The sequence below is a fragment of the Pezoporus occidentalis genome, unplaced genomic scaffold (genome assembly GCF_034315485.1).
Source record: "Pezoporus occidentalis ecotype Australia unplaced genomic scaffold, CSIRO_AGI_Poc_V1 ctg953, whole genome shotgun sequence".
NCBI classification, from domain to species: Eukaryota; Metazoa; Chordata; class Aves; order Psittaciformes; family Psittacidae; genus Pezoporus; species Pezoporus occidentalis.
The window spans coordinates 1-20,953 of record NW_026916318.1 but is presented as its reverse complement, the minus strand read 5'-3'; the positions used below and the strand labels follow the sequence as shown (position 1 = coordinate 20,953).

The 20,953-nt window shown below is 41.4% G+C and overlaps 1 protein-coding gene across 1 annotated transcript; it reads left to right on the top strand.

The window, feature by feature from the left end:
- Window positions 1-7,753: 7,753 nt before the first annotated feature.
- On the top strand, window positions 7,754-16,858 carry MED6 (mediator complex subunit 6). The gene is made up of 8 exons (XM_062606332.1): window positions 7,754-7,884; window positions 11,577-11,736; window positions 12,747-12,838; window positions 13,602-13,684; window positions 14,372-14,480; window positions 14,919-15,034; window positions 15,788-15,815; window positions 16,354-16,858. The coding sequence occupies exons 1-8, from the start codon at window positions 7,863-7,865 to the stop codon at window positions 16,482-16,484; spliced, it is 741 nt and encodes a 246-aa protein (XP_062462316.1). The 5' UTR covers window positions 7,754-7,862; the 3' UTR covers window positions 16,485-16,858.
- Window positions 16,859-20,953: the final 4,095 nt, after the last annotated feature.

Below are 20,953 nucleotides of genomic sequence, written 5' to 3'. Positions count from 1 at the left end.
ATTAACATGATTCAGATATTTGGTAAAGCAGCAGAGACTAAACAAGGGTTATTCTGGGGCTGGGTGAACAAGACCGTGTAGCTTGGTTAGGCTCCTGATATCCTTTTTCAGTACAAAGCCCAGGCTTATTGTGTAAGAGCATTTTCTGTTGGGCAATGCTTACAGATGCAGTACTTCATATGTGAATGAAATACTTTACTGCTGATTTGAGCCATACTGAGGAAATCTGTCCTGGATAAACAGCCCTATTGACAGAGGGTGCTCGTTGCCCTGCCTTACCATTTGTTCCATCAGACAACAATCCCTCAGATTCATGGCACTGAATCAAGCTATGAAGGTCAGTCATGTGGTGTATTGCTGATGGTAAATATTAATTTTTGACAGATTTGTAGGACATCTAGCTTGTCTGTATTCATCTCCTCCCATTCCTGTTATCATTATTTAGAGCTGGATCATGATAGCTTCTCAGTCCCAGTGGAGCCCCACTGTGTTGAGTACTATAGAAACACATGCCTGGCTCTGCTGTTCTGGCTTCACTCCAGTAGATCAGCTATATTTGTGTATCGCCTGCCTTGCTATTCTGATTTTTCTCCTGCTCAACAAAGGGGATATTTAAAACACTGGGGAGAGGAGAGTGGGGAGAATGAACAAATAAATTCTTTTGCTTGTTAATCTGTAAGTGTCCTTGCTCCACTTTCTATTGCGCTGATAGAAAAACATGACTAGTTCTTTGCTGGATGTGCAACTATCCCAGCATATTCTGTAAGTTGCCACATACCTACAGACTTCATTGTGACCTGCAAAGCAGAGTGGTGCTTTCAGTCATACAGATGAAGCTCCAGTATCAGTGCAGGTTTGTCAGTTGTTTGGAGCACAGGCTGAATCTCTGTGATGTGAATTTACTTTATTTAACTATTCCTTCTTGTCAAAGTATGGTGTATAATACTGGCCCACTTCTGGCTGTTGTGGTCTAGAGAATATTCCCAGATGGAATATTCTCTTATGTGCAAAATGTACTGGCCAGTGTCTTCCTGCTAATTGAGATTGTTTCCAGCTTTGTACATTGTGAGGTCAGGGTTACAAGTACAGCCTCTAAGTTTCTGTGAAGTGGCATAGCAAGACTAATCTCAGCCTCTGATGATGTACAGTGCAGCACCAGCATGATGGGCTGATATTGTTCTGATATTGATCAGAACAATATCAACCTCACTTCTTTGGGACCATACTGAAGTAAAAGATGAGATAATCTGTACCTGGGGAGCAAATTTTAATTTTAATGTGGTTTGTGACAGGAATTTTACAACTACTACTCCTGCAGAGGGCAGATGCTCCTGAGTATGGAATTCCTTTGCAAATTGCTGCACAGAGCTATTTGAGCTAAGCCCCTGTGTTAATTCTCAGAGCCAATGCTGAGCATCGATTCACTAGAAGTTTCCTCACAGAAGACCTTGTAACTTAAAGTCTATAGGACAACAAGATGAAGCCTAGGTGACAGTCTCTGCAGCAGCTTCTGAATGCAAAGGAAGAGGAACCCACACCTTCTCATCCACATTTGCAGCAACTGAGTAAATCCCCCCTCTGAAAAATGCCTTGTGCAGACTAAACAGGGAAAAACCCCATGTAGTTGTTGAGCTGAAAGACCCCATAAACTCATGTCACCTCTACCAAACCAGAACTTCTGTCTCTCCAAAGCAGCATCCAGTTACCTTGCAAATAACCTTTGATAATGCAGCATTATCCAGCAGAGAAGGAACACTTTGCTATAGCTCATTTTTCACAGGCCCAGAAGATGGACCAAGTTCCGTACCTTAGGTTAGCTCAGTTGTTAGCAGTAATTCATGCTCCCTCTGGGCCTTGGGGATGAGCAGTCAGGATGGAAATGACGGATTTTTTTATCAGTACCTGTTGAGGGGGAGCACGTAAAATTCCTGGGAAGGAAGCAGAGGTGTTGGGGTTACCAGGCAACCAGCGCTAGTAAAAAATAATGTGGAAGACGCACAGAGAAGAAGGGATCCAATCAACGACCTGCCTGGCCAATTAGGTGCCTCAGACAGTGATGAAGTGAGCACACTAAGATTTCGCAGTAGATGAGGAAATCTGTTTTAGGTAGACAGAAGGTGCAAGAAAAATACCATATGTGACTAAATGGACAGAGTAGAGATGAAAATCCTTTACTGACATTAAATAAACCCCTTTATTTTAAGCATTATAAGGCCTATTGTTCAAGCAGAGGTTTTTTTTTAGGGTTTTCATTCATGTTCTGCCACCGATGCTGCTCGTTGGATTTTGCAGCTCCCTCCAATCTTGAAACACCGAAATTAACCATTTGTTTTCACTTCCTCATCTGGTCAGCCTGTCCATGTTTTACATCCTCCCGCTGGGTAGCACAGGGCTCACTGTCAAACCAAAGCCCTGTTTTTTTAGCAGAAAATATCATAAATCATGAAAGCAAATCCTGATTTTGTTCATCAGACTGGGGAGATGCTTTGTTTTGTTAAAACCTTCTATCAGATCAACCAAATGCCTGACTAAGGGCATAAGAAACAAGTACTTTGCAATTTGGCTATGTTAGGGTATATAATATACAGTAAAATGATGGCATTCAAAGCTTACTGAGAGTTATTCTACAAACACTAAATCTGTGGTACAGTCCAGAGATTAGGATTATTAGGTGTGTGCAATAAGGAGGATGCTTGGGAAGGCAGTTGGTTTGCTTTACTTTCTTCCCTTTCCTGGGCAAGCCTTGGCTGTCAGCAGTCACTGCTGACAGCAAGCAGTGCCAGGGCTCTGCTCCAGGGCCCTGATCTGCCCTTTGAAAACTGCATGGGAGTAAAAGACCAGTTGATTCTGAATCCAGTAAACAAATGCAGACAAGTAGAGCTGTGTAGGACAGAGACCATGATCCAGGGTTACCTGACCACACAATCTTCCTCTTCCTGGACATTGATCTGCATCTGACCCATGTAGCTCTCAGGACAGAGGGCAACTTCTGCTTTTCCCACCAGTCCCCTCTGGGTGATCCAATACCTGCAGACTGGACTTGTAGCATCCTTCTTTGCTGTGGGCTTTTGTGTTGATAATGCCAATGCAGCAGCAGAGATGCTAAGATCAGAGGTGCCTGAAGATACATAAAAGCCAGCATCTAGAGCTTCAGCATGTTTATAATAGGTTATCATGTGCGAGATGACATATCTGGTGCTTCTTTGCTTGGGACCTCATCTCCCCTCCTGCCTGCAGTTTTAGTAGCCATGTAGCATCCTGACATTTCATCTTTATTAACTTCTTCACAGATAGCCATTTGGGGTTTACTGGGAGATTAATTGTTTTCAAGAAGCTTTTAGACTGTTAGCAGGGTTTTGTCTTTTTTTTTGCCCCATCCCTTCAAAGAGATGACTATAATAAAGCACTGTGAGATGTATTAAAATGCCCCAAGAATGCCAGGACTCTTCTCACTGTCCCCCAGTTTTTCTGTTTCTTGCAGCCCAGAGCTGAGAGCAACAAGGGAGGGACCCATTTTTTGAAGAGGGCACCAGCTGCAGCTATCATTACAGACAGTTTAGTTAGATCTTCCCCATGGCATTTTTCCAGGAGAAAAAAAGAGCACACAAGCCTGGCTATTTTTTTCTATAGTCAATGCATGTGATTAGGGGTATTTATAAAAACTGTGCAGAAAACAGCATCTCAGGAAAAGGAAAAGTACAGGCAGATGCACTGAAGGAAAGAAGAAATTAACAGACTTTGAAGTCAGCAAAAGTGCCTGATTAAGGATTTAAACACCAGAATTTTACAATTTTGCTGTGCTGTGGGTTTCTAAAGCACAATTCAGCGATGGCTTTTGAGGTCTGTTGGAAGCTATTCTGTAAATGACTGTATGTATAGTGCCATCTGAAAATACTGGTAATGTTGGCTCTGTTTTCAGGGTTGAAAGAAGGAAACTTCACCAGCAAAAATGTTAAAACAAAATAAGGGAGCTCAACTCAAAGCAGCCCACTCAAACCTTCGCATTCCCTCCTTTGAAATGTTGTGATTTCAGCATTTTCCTTGCACTGCCCATAATTTTCCATCACTGATTTGTTCATTTTTTTATGTCCTCCCCCCAAACCAAAGGTAAGCATTTAAAAAAACATTTTCCTATTTACTATAAAACCAGTAGTGAATCGCTCATTTTCTAAGTAATTCAAGGCCAGCAATTTTGCATTAGTGTAGGAATGTGAATTTCCCTTGTGCTTCACTGCAGAATTAGATTTGCCCAGAACACAAAATGGGACTTGGAGCTTTTTACTATTAATCTGAGATTTCAAATGCAGGTTGGTAGAATCCAAAGTGCTGTGATTATATCCTTGTTCAGCAGCCTCTAATGCGTTTTGGAAACTGCCCAGAGTATAATGAAAAGGATACATGCACAATAGTTTTCACCTGATGGAATATAGCTAGTTTATTTGTTCCATCTCTGCAGACTGCTAGAGGTGCTCACAGAGAGTTTTCCTTCCATCTGAAGACATAGTCCTCTCAATTTAGCTGTGTTTATTTGAGACTATAAAGGGAGTCCTCGGTAGCATCCCCACTGTACCCATAACGTGGTTGGAGGGCTCAGTGCTACAATCTTGCATCCTGGAGCTAACAAACATTGTAAATTAAGGGCAGTGTCTTTTGGTATATGTATGTGTAGTGCCTACAGAAGGGGGGCATAGGAAAATGAGATTCCCCATTAGTTCTGATCACAGAAATATATAAATATAATTTCACTGGGGGGAGGGTGACACTAACATCCAAACACTGGGGCATGAAAATGTGCCAGTTTTTATCCAGGTATTTAATTATTTTTAAAACACACAAATGTGATGAATACACCTAAATATTCATTGCCTAATATGCCTTTGAGATGAAAAGAAGAGTGCATAAATTCCTCATATTACCTGATAGCTGCCATTAGCTCTCCATTTGTAATCCACACCTACTGCTAACAAGGACAGAACTCATTATAACTCTCCCTTTAGAGGAAGCCAAGCAAAAAATTCCCAGAGGTTTATGCTATAGAAGGTGAAAATGTTACCAGATGAACAGTTCTTCCCAGTGCTTCGCTAGTCTCACCATGTAATTGAAGATTTATTGTAAGTCATTGAACACTATTATTACCCACCCAAGAGTCTTTGCTTTTCAGTCCCTCACTCACCCAAAGACATCCTTGCTGAGGAAAAGTGCAGAGTCAGCAGGAAAGGTGGATAACATGAATAATTAAAATGGAGGTTGAGTTCCCCTTTGCTACTGAAGAGAAATGGTTTGCACAAAAATAGAGTGAGATGGGGCATCAGAGATGCTCCAGAAGGGTGGCTGCATTGTCTGTGGCATTTCTGCACTCTGGGGGGATTGTTCAGGGCAAAGGTATTTAAATATTTGATTTAGAACAGCAACCTAACATAATAATACTATAATATTATTTCTAAATAATATTATTTGGAAGCACTCTGCTGTGCATAACGCTAAAGTGGTATGTCTGGCAAGGGTAGAAACTGCTAACAAGTAGCAGTTAATTAATGAATGGAGATCTGCAGTGTGCACATGTGTATTATCCGCTGGCAAAGTATATTGCACAGAATATTATCTCTGTAACAAAGACAAGCACTCAGAAATGAGAAAATTGGAAAATTAGGGTTAGCTTTGATTTTTAATATAGTTGGGTCATTAAACACTATCAAGTGCCATTTTTTCATAGCTTTCTTCTGCCTTCAGTGTTAAGGATGGACAGTGCTTGTCTGCTCATTACTTTGTTTTATTCTACTGTTCAAGCATTTTTACTTATTTTTTGCACATCAGGCAAATCCTTTTTTGAAGAGGGGATTATAAGTTTCCTCATGACACTAACCACCCCAGCATCATATTTTGCAGAGATTATAATATTTATTTTCATAAGCCACTGACAGCTAAGGAACCTGTTATCATCCTCCTTTTAGAGATGCAGCCTTGAGGCACAGAGATAACAAAAATCTTATTTTAGGTGCTTAAACTGAGAGAGATTTCAGAGAACTTGACTTCTCAGAGTGCAGAGTTATAAAACACAAAGAATGACCACTTTGCACCAAGGGCTTAGCATATCTATAAATTGGATCACTGTGTCAGTCTCCAGCAAATGAGGAACTGAAATTACCAGACAACTGTGAAATGTTAGGTTGAAAAATACTTAATATAATGTATGACTATATCACTGGCAAGAATAGAGTCCAGTCCTCCAATGCAGCATTATTCTGCCTTAACTCCTTGATCTTGTCACTTTCTGTAACATTCCAAAGCTCTTGTCACTTTCTGTAACCTTCCAAAGCTCTTGTCACTTTCTGTAACCCTCTCCAAAGGCTCAGGTGAGGAGGATGCACAGAGTTATGCTGGCGGGACAGGGGGCCATTGGGTGCTCTGTACAGTAGATGAGTAGATTGTGGTTGTCAGTCTAGATAAAAAGCTTATTAATCTTCAGTGTATGAATATTGTTCTTCATGCTATAAATGACCAATGATACCACTAAAGAGTCAAAATTCCAAGGACCAAACCTCAGGATAGGATCCATGCAGTGTTCTGATTTTATGATCTCAAATGTCCCATGTTATTCCCACATGGCAATATAAATCAGGGCTACCCCAGCCAACGCAACCAAGATGGGTGTGATGCTCAGCGGGAACCTGCAGCCCATGTCATTTTCATTATGAAAGTGACTGGCAATTGCCAGAGAGCCATGGTCAGTTGAGGATGATTGTGGAACACCTGCACCTCTGTTTTTGAACAGACAGCTCAGAATTAGCATTAAAAATGCATTTAGTTTTCATCACTAATGCCATCGTTCTGGTTATGCATCACCCATGGGTGAGGAGCAGGTCACCTTGCACTTGTAGTGGGAGGCTGGGGCAGCACAGCCCTTCGCTGCATGCTTATGTTTCCCTGCCCAGTAACTGTGAGCAGGGACAAGGGATGTTTTGCAATCCCATCCCATCCCCATCTCCATCCTCATCCCACCCAATCCCATCCCATTCCCTCCCCATTCCCCTCAATCCCATCCCATCCTCATGCCATCCCATCCCATTCCATCCCAACCTATCCCATCCCATCGTATTCCATCCCCACCCCAACCAATCCCATTCCATCCTCATCCCAACCCACCATCCCATCATGATCCATCCCAACCCATCCCGTCCTGTCCCATCCCATCCCACCCCATCTCACTCCATTCCCACCCCACCCAATCCCATCCCAGTTCCATCCCATCCCATCCTGTCCTGATCCATCCCATCCCATCTTGCTCCATCCCCACCCAACCCAAACCCATCCCTGTCCCGTCCCATCCTATCTCTTCCCAACCCATCCCATCCCGTCCCATCTCACACCATCCGCACCCCACCCCATCCTATCCCATCCCGTCTCACTCCATCCCCACCCCACCCAATTCCATCCCATCCTCATCCCCGACCCATCCCATCCCATCCAGTGCAGTCCAGTCCAGTCCCACTCCATCCCCACCCCACCCAATTCTAACCCATCCTCATCCCCATCCCGTCTCGTCTCATCCCATCCCCACCCATCCCACTCCATCCTCACCCTATCCCACCCCATTCCATCCCGTCCCGTCCCGTCCTGTCCTTCTCTATCCCCGTTCCACTCAATCCCATCCCATTCGATTCCTATGACCACTCCCATCCCTATCCCCGCCTTCACCCCGGCTGGCCCACCCAGCTGCCGGAGGCCCCGCCCTCGCCCCGCCCCGCCCCGCCGGGTGTGGTGCCGCTCTAGCCTCCCGTCTCTGTTGCCGGCGCCGCTCTACCCCTCTCCCCATCCTCACCTGCTCCCAGTGCCCGGTGCCGGGCGGAAGTGAGTGGCGCGGCATGGCGGCTGTGGACATCCGAGGTAGGGCCGTGCCGTGCCGTGCCGTGCGCGGGTGCTAGGGGCTCCCGGGACGCGGCGCTGCTTGCTGGCCGGGCACCTCCATGTCGAGCCGTGCGCCCTGCCCGGCGGCCGGGGCTGCTCTCCGCCGCGAAGGGGTGTGCTCCCCCCGCGGGCAGAGCGGGCGGGCCTGGCTGCCCTGAGGTGGTTGGAGCTTGCTGTGCTATCGGCGTTCGCTCCCACGAGCCTCCCAGTTACGGGACGGTGCGATGTGGCCAGAGGTGTGAGGATAACAGAGCTGCTGCCTTTATTAGTGCTCTGTAGGGCAACGGAGCTACTGAGTTGTATGTCTTTGGAAGCTCCGCACAAGGGGTTTAGTAGCGTTGGGAATGTATCTGTATCCCGGTAAGGGATTGGGATCAAAACCTGTCCAAAAAGCAGTTTTGTCATGGGCTGGGAGGGGATGTGTGTGAAAACAAGCATCTCTTCTGCTACAAAGCTTCCTTTTCAGGTGGAATGAGGAGGTGACATGAGTGATCTGCCAAAAAAGAGTTTAGTTCTGGAGTGTGAAAGGAAGTGGGAAACACTGTCATGTGTGGGGACCTGGACAGGACCAAAGCAGTGAGTTAGGCTGGTGATTTTAACTGGGCTTCGGGTGGATGGGATGAGCCAGGGCAGGTGTTAGTTAAGTCAGAAAGAAGGCTGAAGTAACTGAAAACAAGAAAGGTTTGGGTAAGAATTCAGGGATATTAATGGGATGTTTTGAAGAAGGGGTGGTACTTCAATGAAGTATTAAAGAAGGTTTATGCTGTAACAAAATACAGCTTAAATTACTGTGAAGAGTTTGAACTTTGTGGGTGAAAAAGGGGGTTGAGAGGGCATGGCAAAGGAAATTGTTGTTCTCTGAAAGGGTGTCTGAATGGGATCATACTGAGAATCTCTTGTCGTGGAGTGTCAGGGAATGGCCAAGAGCAGGTATGTAGGGAATCTTGTGAGGGTTTAATTTTGATCATGTCATAGAGATTTCTCCTTTTTTCTTCAAAGTCTTACAGTCCTGTTTGCTTTTCTGACTGCCTTGTTTGAGATACAGCAAGGACAGTTGATGGAGGAGTGCTGTACTAAGTTATTAGCTGCTGTGAGAACCTTCTGTCTTAATCCAGATAATTAAAGCTCCCTCAAAGTTTTGTGCTTTTTGTTTGCTTGTTGTTTTTTTTTATTATCTAATATGGTTCAATATATTAAGTAGATTTTGAGGCATATTTACATTCTTAAGCTATAAAACTATTTTACTGTTCCTCTCAGTCTATCAAAGCCTCATGTTGGGCTATCTAGCTGGCAAGGCCAGGCACAGGACATTGTGTGAATTGCTCTCCTCTTTTTTTTTTCACCATGGTTTGCTGGATCATCTCCCAGATTTTCTTGATGTTCATGACAGATTGGCAGTATTGTCACAAGCACTTTCACATCTCTGATGCAGGAACACCATCCATTCTTTCTTATACCCAAAGTAAAGAGAAGTACTCCCTTCTTGGTGGGAAGAACAGGAGTGTCAGATTCAGGTTTGGTTTTGTTCCTCCTCCCCTTTTCTCCAAGAATAGTGTAAGAGAACAATCTTACTTGTTATAAAGCAATTATAGATACTGGCACTAAGTAGCTATGGATAATTGAGCCTTTGAGCCCAGCTTTATATTCTTTTTTATAATACACTTAACAGTTTATATGCAGCATTATAGCAATAATAAAATAAAAACAATAAAGCCTGTCTGACATCCCTCTTGAGAAATGCAGTCATTGTTAAACACACAGGCAAGAAAAGTTTGTATTTGAAATGCAGTGTGAACATTTATTGTGGCAAGAATGCAAGCACTTCAGATTGTGGGGTTTGTTTGGAAGGAAAGCTTTTCTTATGGTCCTGAAAAGCGTTTAGGATAATCAGCACTAGCACAATCTATGTACTTAATAGTGAATCTCAGTGCTGTGATTCTGAGATTTCCTTTTTTATAGTGAGGAGAGACAATAGTGTATGTGACATAACATGAATGGCTCTAGATTTTTGTTCTGTGAAAGATGCTGGCAATGCTGAGGTTAACAAGGCAAAAATGATCTATGTGTGACTATTTGCACTGCATTTTCCTTTTGCTAGGCAGCTAGTGTTACTTTATTAACTGTTCCTCAGAGAAGCTACTAATAGTGTATGAGCTGGCATTTTTGGAACTGATCCAGTCATCCTCGAGCATGCTGAGTTGTCACAGAAGTAAAAAAATATTCACAGTGAAATGCTAGGTGGGAGTTCTGGGTACGTGTATAATGCTTGATCATATAATGTGTTCCTGCAAGAAGGGAATTTCAGTTCAGTCATTAATCACTTCTCACCAGTTACGTTTTTAATTCTAAGCCTTTGTTTCCTGCTTTCTTGTGTCTTGGAAATTCTTGTTTACTGCTGCAGCAATTGAAAATGGTTGAATTTCAGAGTGCTTTTCAAGATCATTTGTGGATCTTCAATGTTAGTAGATTGTTGACTGTGGAACCCATTGCTGGTTTCTTTGGTCTGGAACATGATTTTGCTGCAGTATGATAGTAAAATCCAGGGATTTTAATTCACATGTCCCCAAATCTGTAGGAACTTAACTAGCATATAATGATTTGACCTTTATAGAATATGTTTCATCCAAAAAGCTTGCTTTTTTTATGCAGTTGTTTTTACTCTGTAATTAGATTTCTATAATACCACTGAGTTATGGAATAAGTAATTAGCTGCAGGCAATTTGGCAGATTAATTGTAGTCAGGAATAAATCTCTTGTTCAAGATTACTGGGAAACATCTGCCCAAAGATAGCATCTTTGTCTGCTGTTTTGTTTTTTTTTTTGTTTATTATAGACTTCACCTACATAAAAAAATAGCATCTTTGAAACGTAACAGTATCAGCTGCTGTCATATCATAGTGATATATGTTTTAATAACAGAACACCTTAGAAATGTTACCAGTGCCACTGTTTTGCTTCACTCAGTAGTTTGCTCATTTACTTAGCAAAAGAAAACTCTTTGTTTAATTAGTAGATCTCTGCAGTGTTTTACTTATTTTGTAGCATCGTTTTTTACAGCTTTGGAACTATTTTTTCTCAGAAATAAATTGTTCTAAATATGACCAGGCTGAGGTTGGTCACATTAGGAGGGTAGGCTCACCCTACCCCCCCCAGCTGGTTCTAATTTAGCTTAGCAAATTCAACTTACTTACCAGAGACCTAGCTTTGGAAAGGAACTATGCTTTGGGTTGTCTTTTTACTCAGCTAATGCTGTGGTTCATAGAATAAACTGCATATAATACTACTGAGTAGATGTAGCATGATACTGTTATATGCAGTATCAGAGCTAAATGACTCCCACCAACACAGCGTGCACATATGTGCACACAGACCCTCCTCATGTTCTTGAGACAAAACGGTACACCAGTAACTAGTGGTGAGGGAAAGAAAGGTGCAGTAATTCAGAAAAGACTGTATTTCTGTTGTGTATCTACAGCAGATCTGCAGAAGGTTAAAGAATATCAGTTATTATTTGAGCTCTCTGAAACACATTTTTGATTAGAACTGGTTTGTGTGAGGCTGTGTTGCACTTCCTTCCCCTGCTGTAATCAATAACTGGTAGCAATATACTCCTGGACGTATTTGTAGTGCTTCTGGCTGCTTTGGTACTCAGTGTATGTTTCTCTTCTCAGATAATCTCTTGGGAATTTCCTGGGTTGACAGCTCCTGGATTCCAATATTAAACAATGGGAGTGTTTTGGACTATTTCTCAGAGCGAAGTAACCCATTCTATGACCGAACATGTAACAATGAAGTTGTCAAAATGCAGCGGATGACCTTGGAACATTTGAAGTAAGTTGTCATTTAGAACTGCTTCCTGTACAGCATCCTTTGTCCCTCCATCCAGAGACTTTGATGATTGAATGGAAGCATGCTGGGAACCTCTTCTGTTCTGTGCTTTTTAGTCCTACCACTTGCTAGGGAGCCCAGCTTTTTTTGTATTTGGATGTCTTCTACTTCCTCATATGCCATTTGAAGGAGGTGTTCAGCATGAAGCAATTTATGCATGTTCTGAGATTCCAGTAAATCGCCTTCTAGATGTTTGAATTAGAAAAGCTGTCTTCTCTTATCCTTCCAGCTCAACAGAACCTGAGTAGCATTAATAGAGTTAAATGTTTTTCTATGGTGAATAGGGTTTCTATTAGGGGATACTTTGAATTCAGAAACAGTTTGTGTTTCTGTATCCTGCTGGCTATGTGCCATACTTAATTTCCTTCAAAGAGCTAGCTTTTTAGTATGGATAACAAAAGTAGTGATGGTTGTAAGTAAACTGATCACAGATGGTTGTGTAATGAGATTACAGCATGCACAAGTTAACTTTCTTTGCAGTTCCCCATCTGCTACACTAAGCACAAGTGAGATGTTTGAGAACTATGTAAAGACTCCACAGTATGATGGGGAGTGTGCAAACTGAGCTAAAAGTTCATTGGTAAAGTCATTTATGCTCATATGTGGTTGTAGAAGGGTTTTCACTTCAGACACACATGTTCACATCATATGCCGGTCCTTTGTGTTTAAATGACATCTTTGTGATGACAAGATTGTTATCTTTCTTGCTGTTTATTTGTTTGCTAACATGTTCTACTTAGATACTGTGTTAAGTTGTACTGACTCTTTATATTTGCAGCTACTTTTTGATAGCTACCTCAGAAAATTCTATCCCTTTATTTACTGCACATTATATAGAATTGCTTCTAGAGCATCAGAACTTCATCCCTTTACCGCCAGGCCCTTTGGTAGCTCTTCACATTCTACAGATTTTGCTTTGAGGAAGATAGTTATTCTGGTTGCTTCTTTTTCAGCCAGATGATTGGAGTGGAGTACATCCTTCTTCATGCTCAAGAGCCCATTCTCTTCATTATCCGAAAGCAGCAAAGGCAGTCTCCTACACAAGGTAAGGTCACAATTCTGGTCACCGTTGAGAAGGCTGATCAGTTAGTTGCTTTTGTCTGTTCCTTATTGGTGTTTAACCACTGCTATCTCTATCTTAAATCTGAATAAAAGGGGATGAGGATTTCTGGTGGAGTGGAGATACTTTTGTCTAGCAGAGTGACCTCTAGTGCGCTTATAGCAGGGATTGCCACCTTGTGGTGAAATATGAAGAGTGCAATGAGAAATTGCAGCCCTGTGGTATGTTTTGCCATGGAAAATGGATAATAGCATTCACACCATATCGTATTTATCTGTTAGGCTATGCAAAAGCTTTCATTTTAATTATTTGACTATAAGGCTAACTATATCTTTGCGTGGGGCTGATGAGCTTAGTTCAGTTTTAGCTAATCATCTGCAGAGGCTAGTATGTCATTTATGGTTCTTCAAAACATAGTATCATTAGGTTGGGAGAGGGATCATTCATGCTTCTTTGTGTGTCATATCACTTTCTTGTTCTGCACTATTTCCAACTTTAACTGTGGGTTGGTTATGCTGCTAAGTAGGTTCTTACAGTAGAAGAGGGTTTTGTCCCCCCTTCTCAGTCTGTGGCTAAGGTACAAATAAAACACCTTGAAGGAAAAGGTTAAGAATAGAAAATTTGGTCATGAATATTGTGATTTCTGCTGTTAAAACTGAAATTCAGCAACAAATACCTTGTCTTCAGCCACAGCTTTTAAACTGATCCTGTCTCTTCTTTTTTTTTTTTTATTTCTTCCTCCCCACAGTTATTCCACTGGCCGACTACTATATTATTGCTGGAGTGATTTATCAGGCACCTGACTTAGGGTCTGTCATTAACTCCAGAGTTGTAAGTGTTTCGTCCATTTGATGGACACTGGTTTGTACCTGCTTTTACTTCTGGGTGTTCCTCAGGCTATTTAAATCCTTCCTTTGCTGTTTTGAGGAAAGATCTTGTGCAGTACACAGTAACATAAAACAACACCACCAGTGAATATGGTGTACATCCCACCTGGAAATGAAAGATCTTGCAAGCGTGCAGTATGGTCCAGAAATTAGGATATGCTGTTTAAGGATGAAGGATCAGAATTAACTGAAGCTACACAATTAGCAGACCAGCATAAGGTTTGAATAATCAAAAGAAAAATTACATCACAAATGCATGTGAAATAGTAATTAAATACGTAGTGAAGCTTGCTTTGGAATGTCACTGTTAAGGGAAGGTAATATTTCTCTTTAAGTGAGGCTTATGTTTTTAAGTTGATGTGGTATTTCTGTTTGAATTGGGCACTTGTGTTTGTTTTGTTTTTTTCTTTGTTCTAGTAAGCAACTGCTTTTGTCAGTTTAGAAAAGCACTTCAGAAAATATCTTGTAAGAGCCTATTGAAGAGACTACATTCTTGGTCCAAATGTCCCAAGTTCCCTTCCCAGAACAAAAATAAATACAGAATACTAATTTTAAAATCCATTTTTTCAAAGTTTTATACTGTATTTTTTCCTTGAACTCTGAACACTTCCTTATGTTCTTGTTCTGAAAGCTCACTGCAGTGCATGGAATTCAGTCTGCTTTTGAAGAAGCCATGTCCTACTGCCGCTATCACCCATCCAAGGGCTACTGGTGGCATTTCAAAGACCAAGAAGAACGAGGTATGAATCCTAGTTGTTCCTGTGTACTTTGGTGGGGGAAGGTAATGTAGAAAACCTTGAGGCAATGCAAAGTGATGGTGTAGAGATAAGGTTAAGTGTCTGTCTGATGGGTAAGTTAGTGCTGCCTGTCAGGAATCTTGCTCTTCTGTGCTGGTGGGGATGGACATTGAGGCATGGGTGGGAGATGAAAATTGTGAGCTGTGTGTCAACAAAGTGGGGAAATCTTCAACCCACTGGAGATCAGAGTACATCTTCAGAAGCCAGACCAGTTTGTTAGGAAGTAAGAATTGTCCTTAATGTGTCTTCCACAAAAAAAAAAACTGATGTCAAAGGGAAGACATAGGTGAACTTTAGAGGAGGGATGAATACCAGCTTGTCATACAACAAAGTGGACAGAACTTCTAATACAGCTTTCTCCTACATTTCTGTGACTTGTAGAGAAAGCTAAACCAAAAGCCAAGAAGAAAGAAGAACCAAGTTCTATTTTCCAAAGGCAACGGGTAGATGCTTTGCTTTTAGACCTAAGACAAAAGTTTCCACCCAAATTTGTTCAGGTATGATGCTTACAAGCCATAGGATTTCTGTAACTTAGAATGTAAGGCAGTCAGAAGCACTTTAACAGCTGAAACTGAATGGGAATTCTGTGTGCTTTCTGCAATGGTAGCATGGGTTAGATGATAAATTTGAAATGTAAGGCTCTGACTGGAGTGTAGGATTCCCCTTTGTAATTGCAGGAGTCATTTAAGACCTTGGCAAAACTGTGAGGGTGAATTTTCTTACACAAATTCCTTACCTAATCACAGAGGGTCTGTTCTTGTCAGCTATGGGGTTTTGCTCCTCCTTCCAGTTTCCTGCTTTGTGAGCTAAATCAAGCCACCACAGCTATTTTGTTTTAGCTACTTTATTGTTTTTGAGGCTTATTAATTAGTGTGGAAATTCTTGGCATTCTGTGAAGTTGTAATTACCTCTGATCATCTCTAGTAGCCATTTGTTCCACCAGGTCTTCTGCTTGGGAAGAACAAATGATGTTTACAGCAACTCACAAAACTGTGTACTCCTCAGATGTGGGAAAGACTGGCTGTGTAATTTTTGCTTTAGTGCTTTTCAGTTGTCAGCAGAAACTGGATGTTATAAAATGTTAATTGGATTTTGTTTAAAGTGTATTTAGTGATTCATTCTACCATCAACTGTTATGTATAAGAGTGTATTTGCTTGGTATACGTTCCTAAATGAATAGTAGGCAGGCTTAAGAACTATTGCCTTGGTCCTGCTAATGTGTTGTTTTATTTTTTCTTCCTCCCCCACAGCAAAAACTTGGAGAAAAGCCTATCCCAGGTAAAACTCTAATATTCTCACAAGACTTAAAAAATAGGCTCTATATAGCAATGTCTTCCAGTTGCCATATAAGCTCCTTGCTGCTGCTGAGCTGCTTAGGAATTCTGGCATTCCTAAACTGAAAATTTTCATTGAGAAAAATGCATATTCTACTCTTGCCCTTTCTGTCTGTAAAACTGTATTGCCTGAAGGTCCAAATGCAGGAAATGGTCTTTGAAAGCAGAAGGAGAGAAAATAAGGGAACAGTTTAGTCAATCCAGCATCTTAGTGATTTTTGAATGGTGCTATAAGCTCAAGAAAGCATGTGAAGGCTTTGAGTTGATCATAAGCAACCTCAAAACAGGAAAACTATGAACTGTATCTCTTCAGTCTGTTCTGCCTTTTTACCAGTATTGGTATGAATTTAATCTTTGGTTATTCTTAAGCCTTTGAAATTAATTTTGGCTCTTTGACATCAACTGTATTTTCAAAGTACTCCGAGTCGTGTTTTGGGAATAAAAATTGAAGGTTTAACTTTCTTTTGCTGTTACTTCTTAAGTGGATCAAATCAAGAAGGAACCAGAACCAGCCCCTGAAGCTGTCAAGCAAGAGGAAAAAGAGACTGTAAAGAATGCTCAGCAGAGTGCTGGTGCTAAAGGACCACCGGAAAAACGGATGAGACTCCAGTGAAGGCAGAAGTTGTTGCACGTCTGGATTGGTACCTGGAAAACAGGATATTCTTGCTCCCCTTTCTTTATATTTAAGCCCTTTCACTGAGACTGATGATTCAGGGCCTGAAGTCCCTGTAACATCTTTTTCTATAGAACCCTGCCACTCAGATGTTAATGTCAGGTTGTGAGATGCCTCAAAGAAGGTGTTTTCAGTCTCTTCATCTGATTTTGAATGTTGGCTTCTGAGAATGGTTTTTACACAGACATGTTTTGCAGCTTCCTGAAATCTTCACAGGCTCTTGCATCCCTTGTGTCTTGGTTTCCTGTGTAAAAAAAACTTTTATATATATTAAAAAAAGAATTCTTGGCAAATAAAAATGCTGGTTGCTGGAATGCCTTTCTTAAATGCTTACTTTGTTCGTAACGAACGTGCCATATGTGCTAGCAGCTTTCTTTCGCTTAGATTTTGGAATATATTCTGTGCTATTCTGAGGGAAAAAAGTTCAACTAGAGGATTTAGGCTGCCTGCTATAAATTGCTGTGCCTTTAGTGTGCTTGGAATACAGGTAAAAGATTTGATAACTGGAGGCTCAAATCCATGTAATTTGATGTCAGACTGCCCTCAGTCTCTAAATGTTCCTGGCCGCAACTTTTACTTAATAGCTAAGCTGGTCTTTTATTGTAAAAGCTAGTAGTCTGTGAGAGAGATTTATGATGACATAAACCAGGCTAAAATGTCTTGCTGTTGCACATTCAGTGACATTGTTTATATTTCTTTTTCCAGCGTAACTCGAATATATGTTATGTCTGTTCCTCTGTATTTCTAGCACTTTCTTGCTGCATCTGCTCTGTGCATACTGCATCTGATCACCGTGATTTAGTCATCTGCTTTTTAGACCTGAGGAGGTAGGGCAGTTGAAGAGAAACATCACTGACAGCTATACACTTTGCTGTTTTAGCATGTGGCCTACACAAACCAAAGAGGATGGGCTTCTGGTCTGATCCCATTTGAGTTAAAGTGCCAACATCTAAGCTATTGAGAGGATAGAAAATGGTTTCCATACATGAAACAATGCATTTGAATGTGATAAGCCTTTTCTGGGGAATGATCTTTTCCTGAGAGAATAATACAGTGATAAAATCATAAGGGATGTTACCAATGGTCAGTTTGTTAGTAGGCGTCCTTCAGTGCTGAAGGTTTGCCATATGAGGGGATGAGGAACTGAAATATCTTCTATTCTGTTACTTGCTAACAAGATAGTCCAAATAATTTTATCAGCTAAGTGCGCTTTGTTATTAACTGAAGTGACGTCAGATATTACTGTTAAATTCAAAATAATTTACTGTCAAAAAGCTATTAAGCAGCTATCTTGTAGTCAGTAATGTTTTTCAGTGTGTGAGATCCTAAGCCTCTGGTATTTATATACTGTCTCTTGGTTTGGAGCCTGAGTTCTGAAGTCCAAAGTCCTTCAAAGGACCTTCAGTATTTGTAAATCTTACAGATAAAAGGGAAATAAGTAAGCAGTTCTGCAATTTGTCCTGTGTGTCACTTTCCTTTGCATAAAGGAGATTTGGTTTTGGTTGCACAGGAGAGCTGTCTCTACTTTTTGCTCTTACGTAGTAACAATTCAGACTTCAAAAGGGCTTTTCTTGGCTTAAATCACAGGGTAGCAGGAGCTAAAAATTACCTAGAACTCTAACATAAATCTTCTCCTGAGAGCCTGAAAGTGCATAGAAATGTGTATACACATGAACAGGTGTATATATACACATACAAGCAAAAGTCCAGCCAGATTGTAGGAAGAACAGCAGTCTGGCTACCTCAATTCACTGTGTAAAGCTAATGGTGTCTCATATACAGCAGAAATACCATTGTCTTCAAGTTTTCACTGAGTAAGGTCTAACCAGCCTGTGTGTTTTTCCTGCCTGTTCTTTGCTGCTCTCCCCACATACTTTATATTTTTATAACCTTTTCCTAGCAAAGGAGTAGGATGCTGTTTGGACAGTCAGTACATGTTGTTTGCAAGAGCAAAGTTAGAGGGTATAGGCAATGGGAGGGACAAGGCAAAGGGGGAGACATTAGCTTTATTTTGAGACATGGAGGTTCCCTGTGAGAAAAATGGTGAAGATGTATTACGCAAATAGATTGTACCTTCACTGAACCTACAGATGGCTTTTGAGCAAAAAGCCAGTGTGATGCACTTCTTTCCTTTTTTTTTGATATGTTTTTCAATGTCAAAGCAAATGCTAAGTAGGCATTCAAGATTCAAGTCAGTTTGGGGTTGTTTTGTTTTGTTTTCTTGGAGAGGAAGGTGAATTTTTTGGTGAAGTGTTGCTTTGGCCCTGTAATCATGCACAGAACAAAGAAATAGTCCCCTACATGACAAGTGTTCTTCTGTAGCCTAATGTGGATCATAGATGGAGGGGTGATGGAAGAAATTTTCTCACTGGCATGATTTATGATGTATAACTGATCTCTCAACAATAAGAAGGCTTCATTTCTTTCTGCCAGGACAGTGGATTTCAGCCTGCAGTTCACAAGGCTGCTGGGGTTTTGTGTCCAGTTCCTAAAAACATAAGGTGAGAAAAGTAAACCTCTTGCTGGTAGGATTCAATTCCATAGAAGCTTGCACCTTCACTGAAAGTTTTAGGGGACTACAAGACTGAAAAACACTGATGCATTGTGAGAATGCCAGTTACCCCTGCTAGATGTTTCTGCAGTTGAAGTAGCTATGGATTGCTGTGATACCTTTTTGACTGTAAGGTGAGTCATTTTTCCCTGCTGCCATCTAATGGGAATCCTTCCCTCTCTCCTCTTTGATGTTTACCTTATCAGAGCACAAAAGTGCAAGGCTCTGGTAATCTGAACACAACAGTCTATCTCTTTTTATGTAACCTCAGTGCTGAAGGGCTTGTTAAAGTGCTCAATGCAGTGTCACAAACTTAGGCTGATGCTTCCCCTCCAAGAATAACCTGACATGAGTTCGACAATGAAACCAGAGTACTCTCTAGTCCTAACTATATATAATTATGTTCATATTAAAAGAGAAAGTAGCAGGCAACCTTGGGGGGAGGAGGGATAAGACATGTCTCTAGCAAGTTGGCAGAGTGATTTAGTAGGGCCTTTCCTATAACTTAAGGAACGAGCATACAGCAGAAGTACGCATTTAAAAATAGCATTCCAGACACTGCACACAAAGATTATGCAACAGGATTTTTCTATGATAGTTATACTTGCTTCAAAAGACATAATTTGATGTAGTTCAGAGCTCTGGAATGAAAAACTGATACATGAAAAGTAGCAGACAATTATTCAACAACTAATTGTTTCTGTACTTTTAAAATTAAAACCAGTGACAAATCTAAGACTTACATAGGTCGTGAGTTTGTTCAATTTTAGGTAAAGCAGTAATAAATTTCAAATATACAATTATCGGTATCTAGGAAGGTACTAATAGAATCAGGCATAATCCTGTCTTCATTTGTTTTATCTGAGGTACTGTATTACAAGGTGTCCACTACTCACGCTGGCCACGCTTGCAATGAATGAGGAAGGTACCAGTTCACAACATCTGAAACCCTTTTGGTCAACTGTTGGTAGCCTCCACATCTTCTGGTTAGGTCTGCCATGTGTCCAGCTCAAGGTACCAGCCTGCTCGCAACCCTGGGGCAGGAGGGAGCAGATGGGGGTTGTGAGTGCTCTGCCAACTGCTTCTCTCAGTGCTTGGCCTTCTAAGAGGCAGTGCCTGTCTCAGGCAGTTTACAATGTTAAGTGCTGCTGCCTGTACCAGGGTGATTGATGGTCAGCAACCAGAAGCTGGTGCCAAAAGGCAGGATCCCTGAGATGGAGATGGGGTTGTGAGAGGCTGCACCTCCTGCAGCTGAGAAGGGTAAGGGCCATAGCAGGTTTGACTCGTCCCAGATATGGTCTCAGTGCTTAAAGGAAAGTTGTGGAGAATACCCAAAAGGTAACAGAGCTGTGGCTATGTTGAATCCCAGCACTATGTGCCTAAAAAACTGTGCAGAGCTGTACCGCACAGGAGATCGTGTTTTACCACAATCCAGATCACTGTCTTATATCTTATGATATGATGGAGCTGCTCCCCAAAACATGGATGGCAGCTAAGTGGCAGATGTACCAGTAAGCTCTCTTGCTAGTGCTCTGCGAGCACTTAACTTTTAGAAAGGCCATGATATGGAAAAATGGCTGTTGCATCAGTGCTAGGCTTTATACTTTCATCCTTCATGCTGTTAGTTAGCCTCTATGTTACTGAGGACAGTGGAAGTTAATTCCTCCCTGGTTCTACCTTTCTACTTGATGTGGATGTGTATAGCAGCAGTAGCTATAGTAACGTACATGCTAAGAAAAATGTTCTAAGGAATTCTATGTCCTAGTAACCAGTTAGGAGACTAGTATTTCTGTACTTTTCCATTTCAGACAGCAAGATTGTCCAAATACTCTTTTGAGCTTGAGAAACAGTCTGTTCC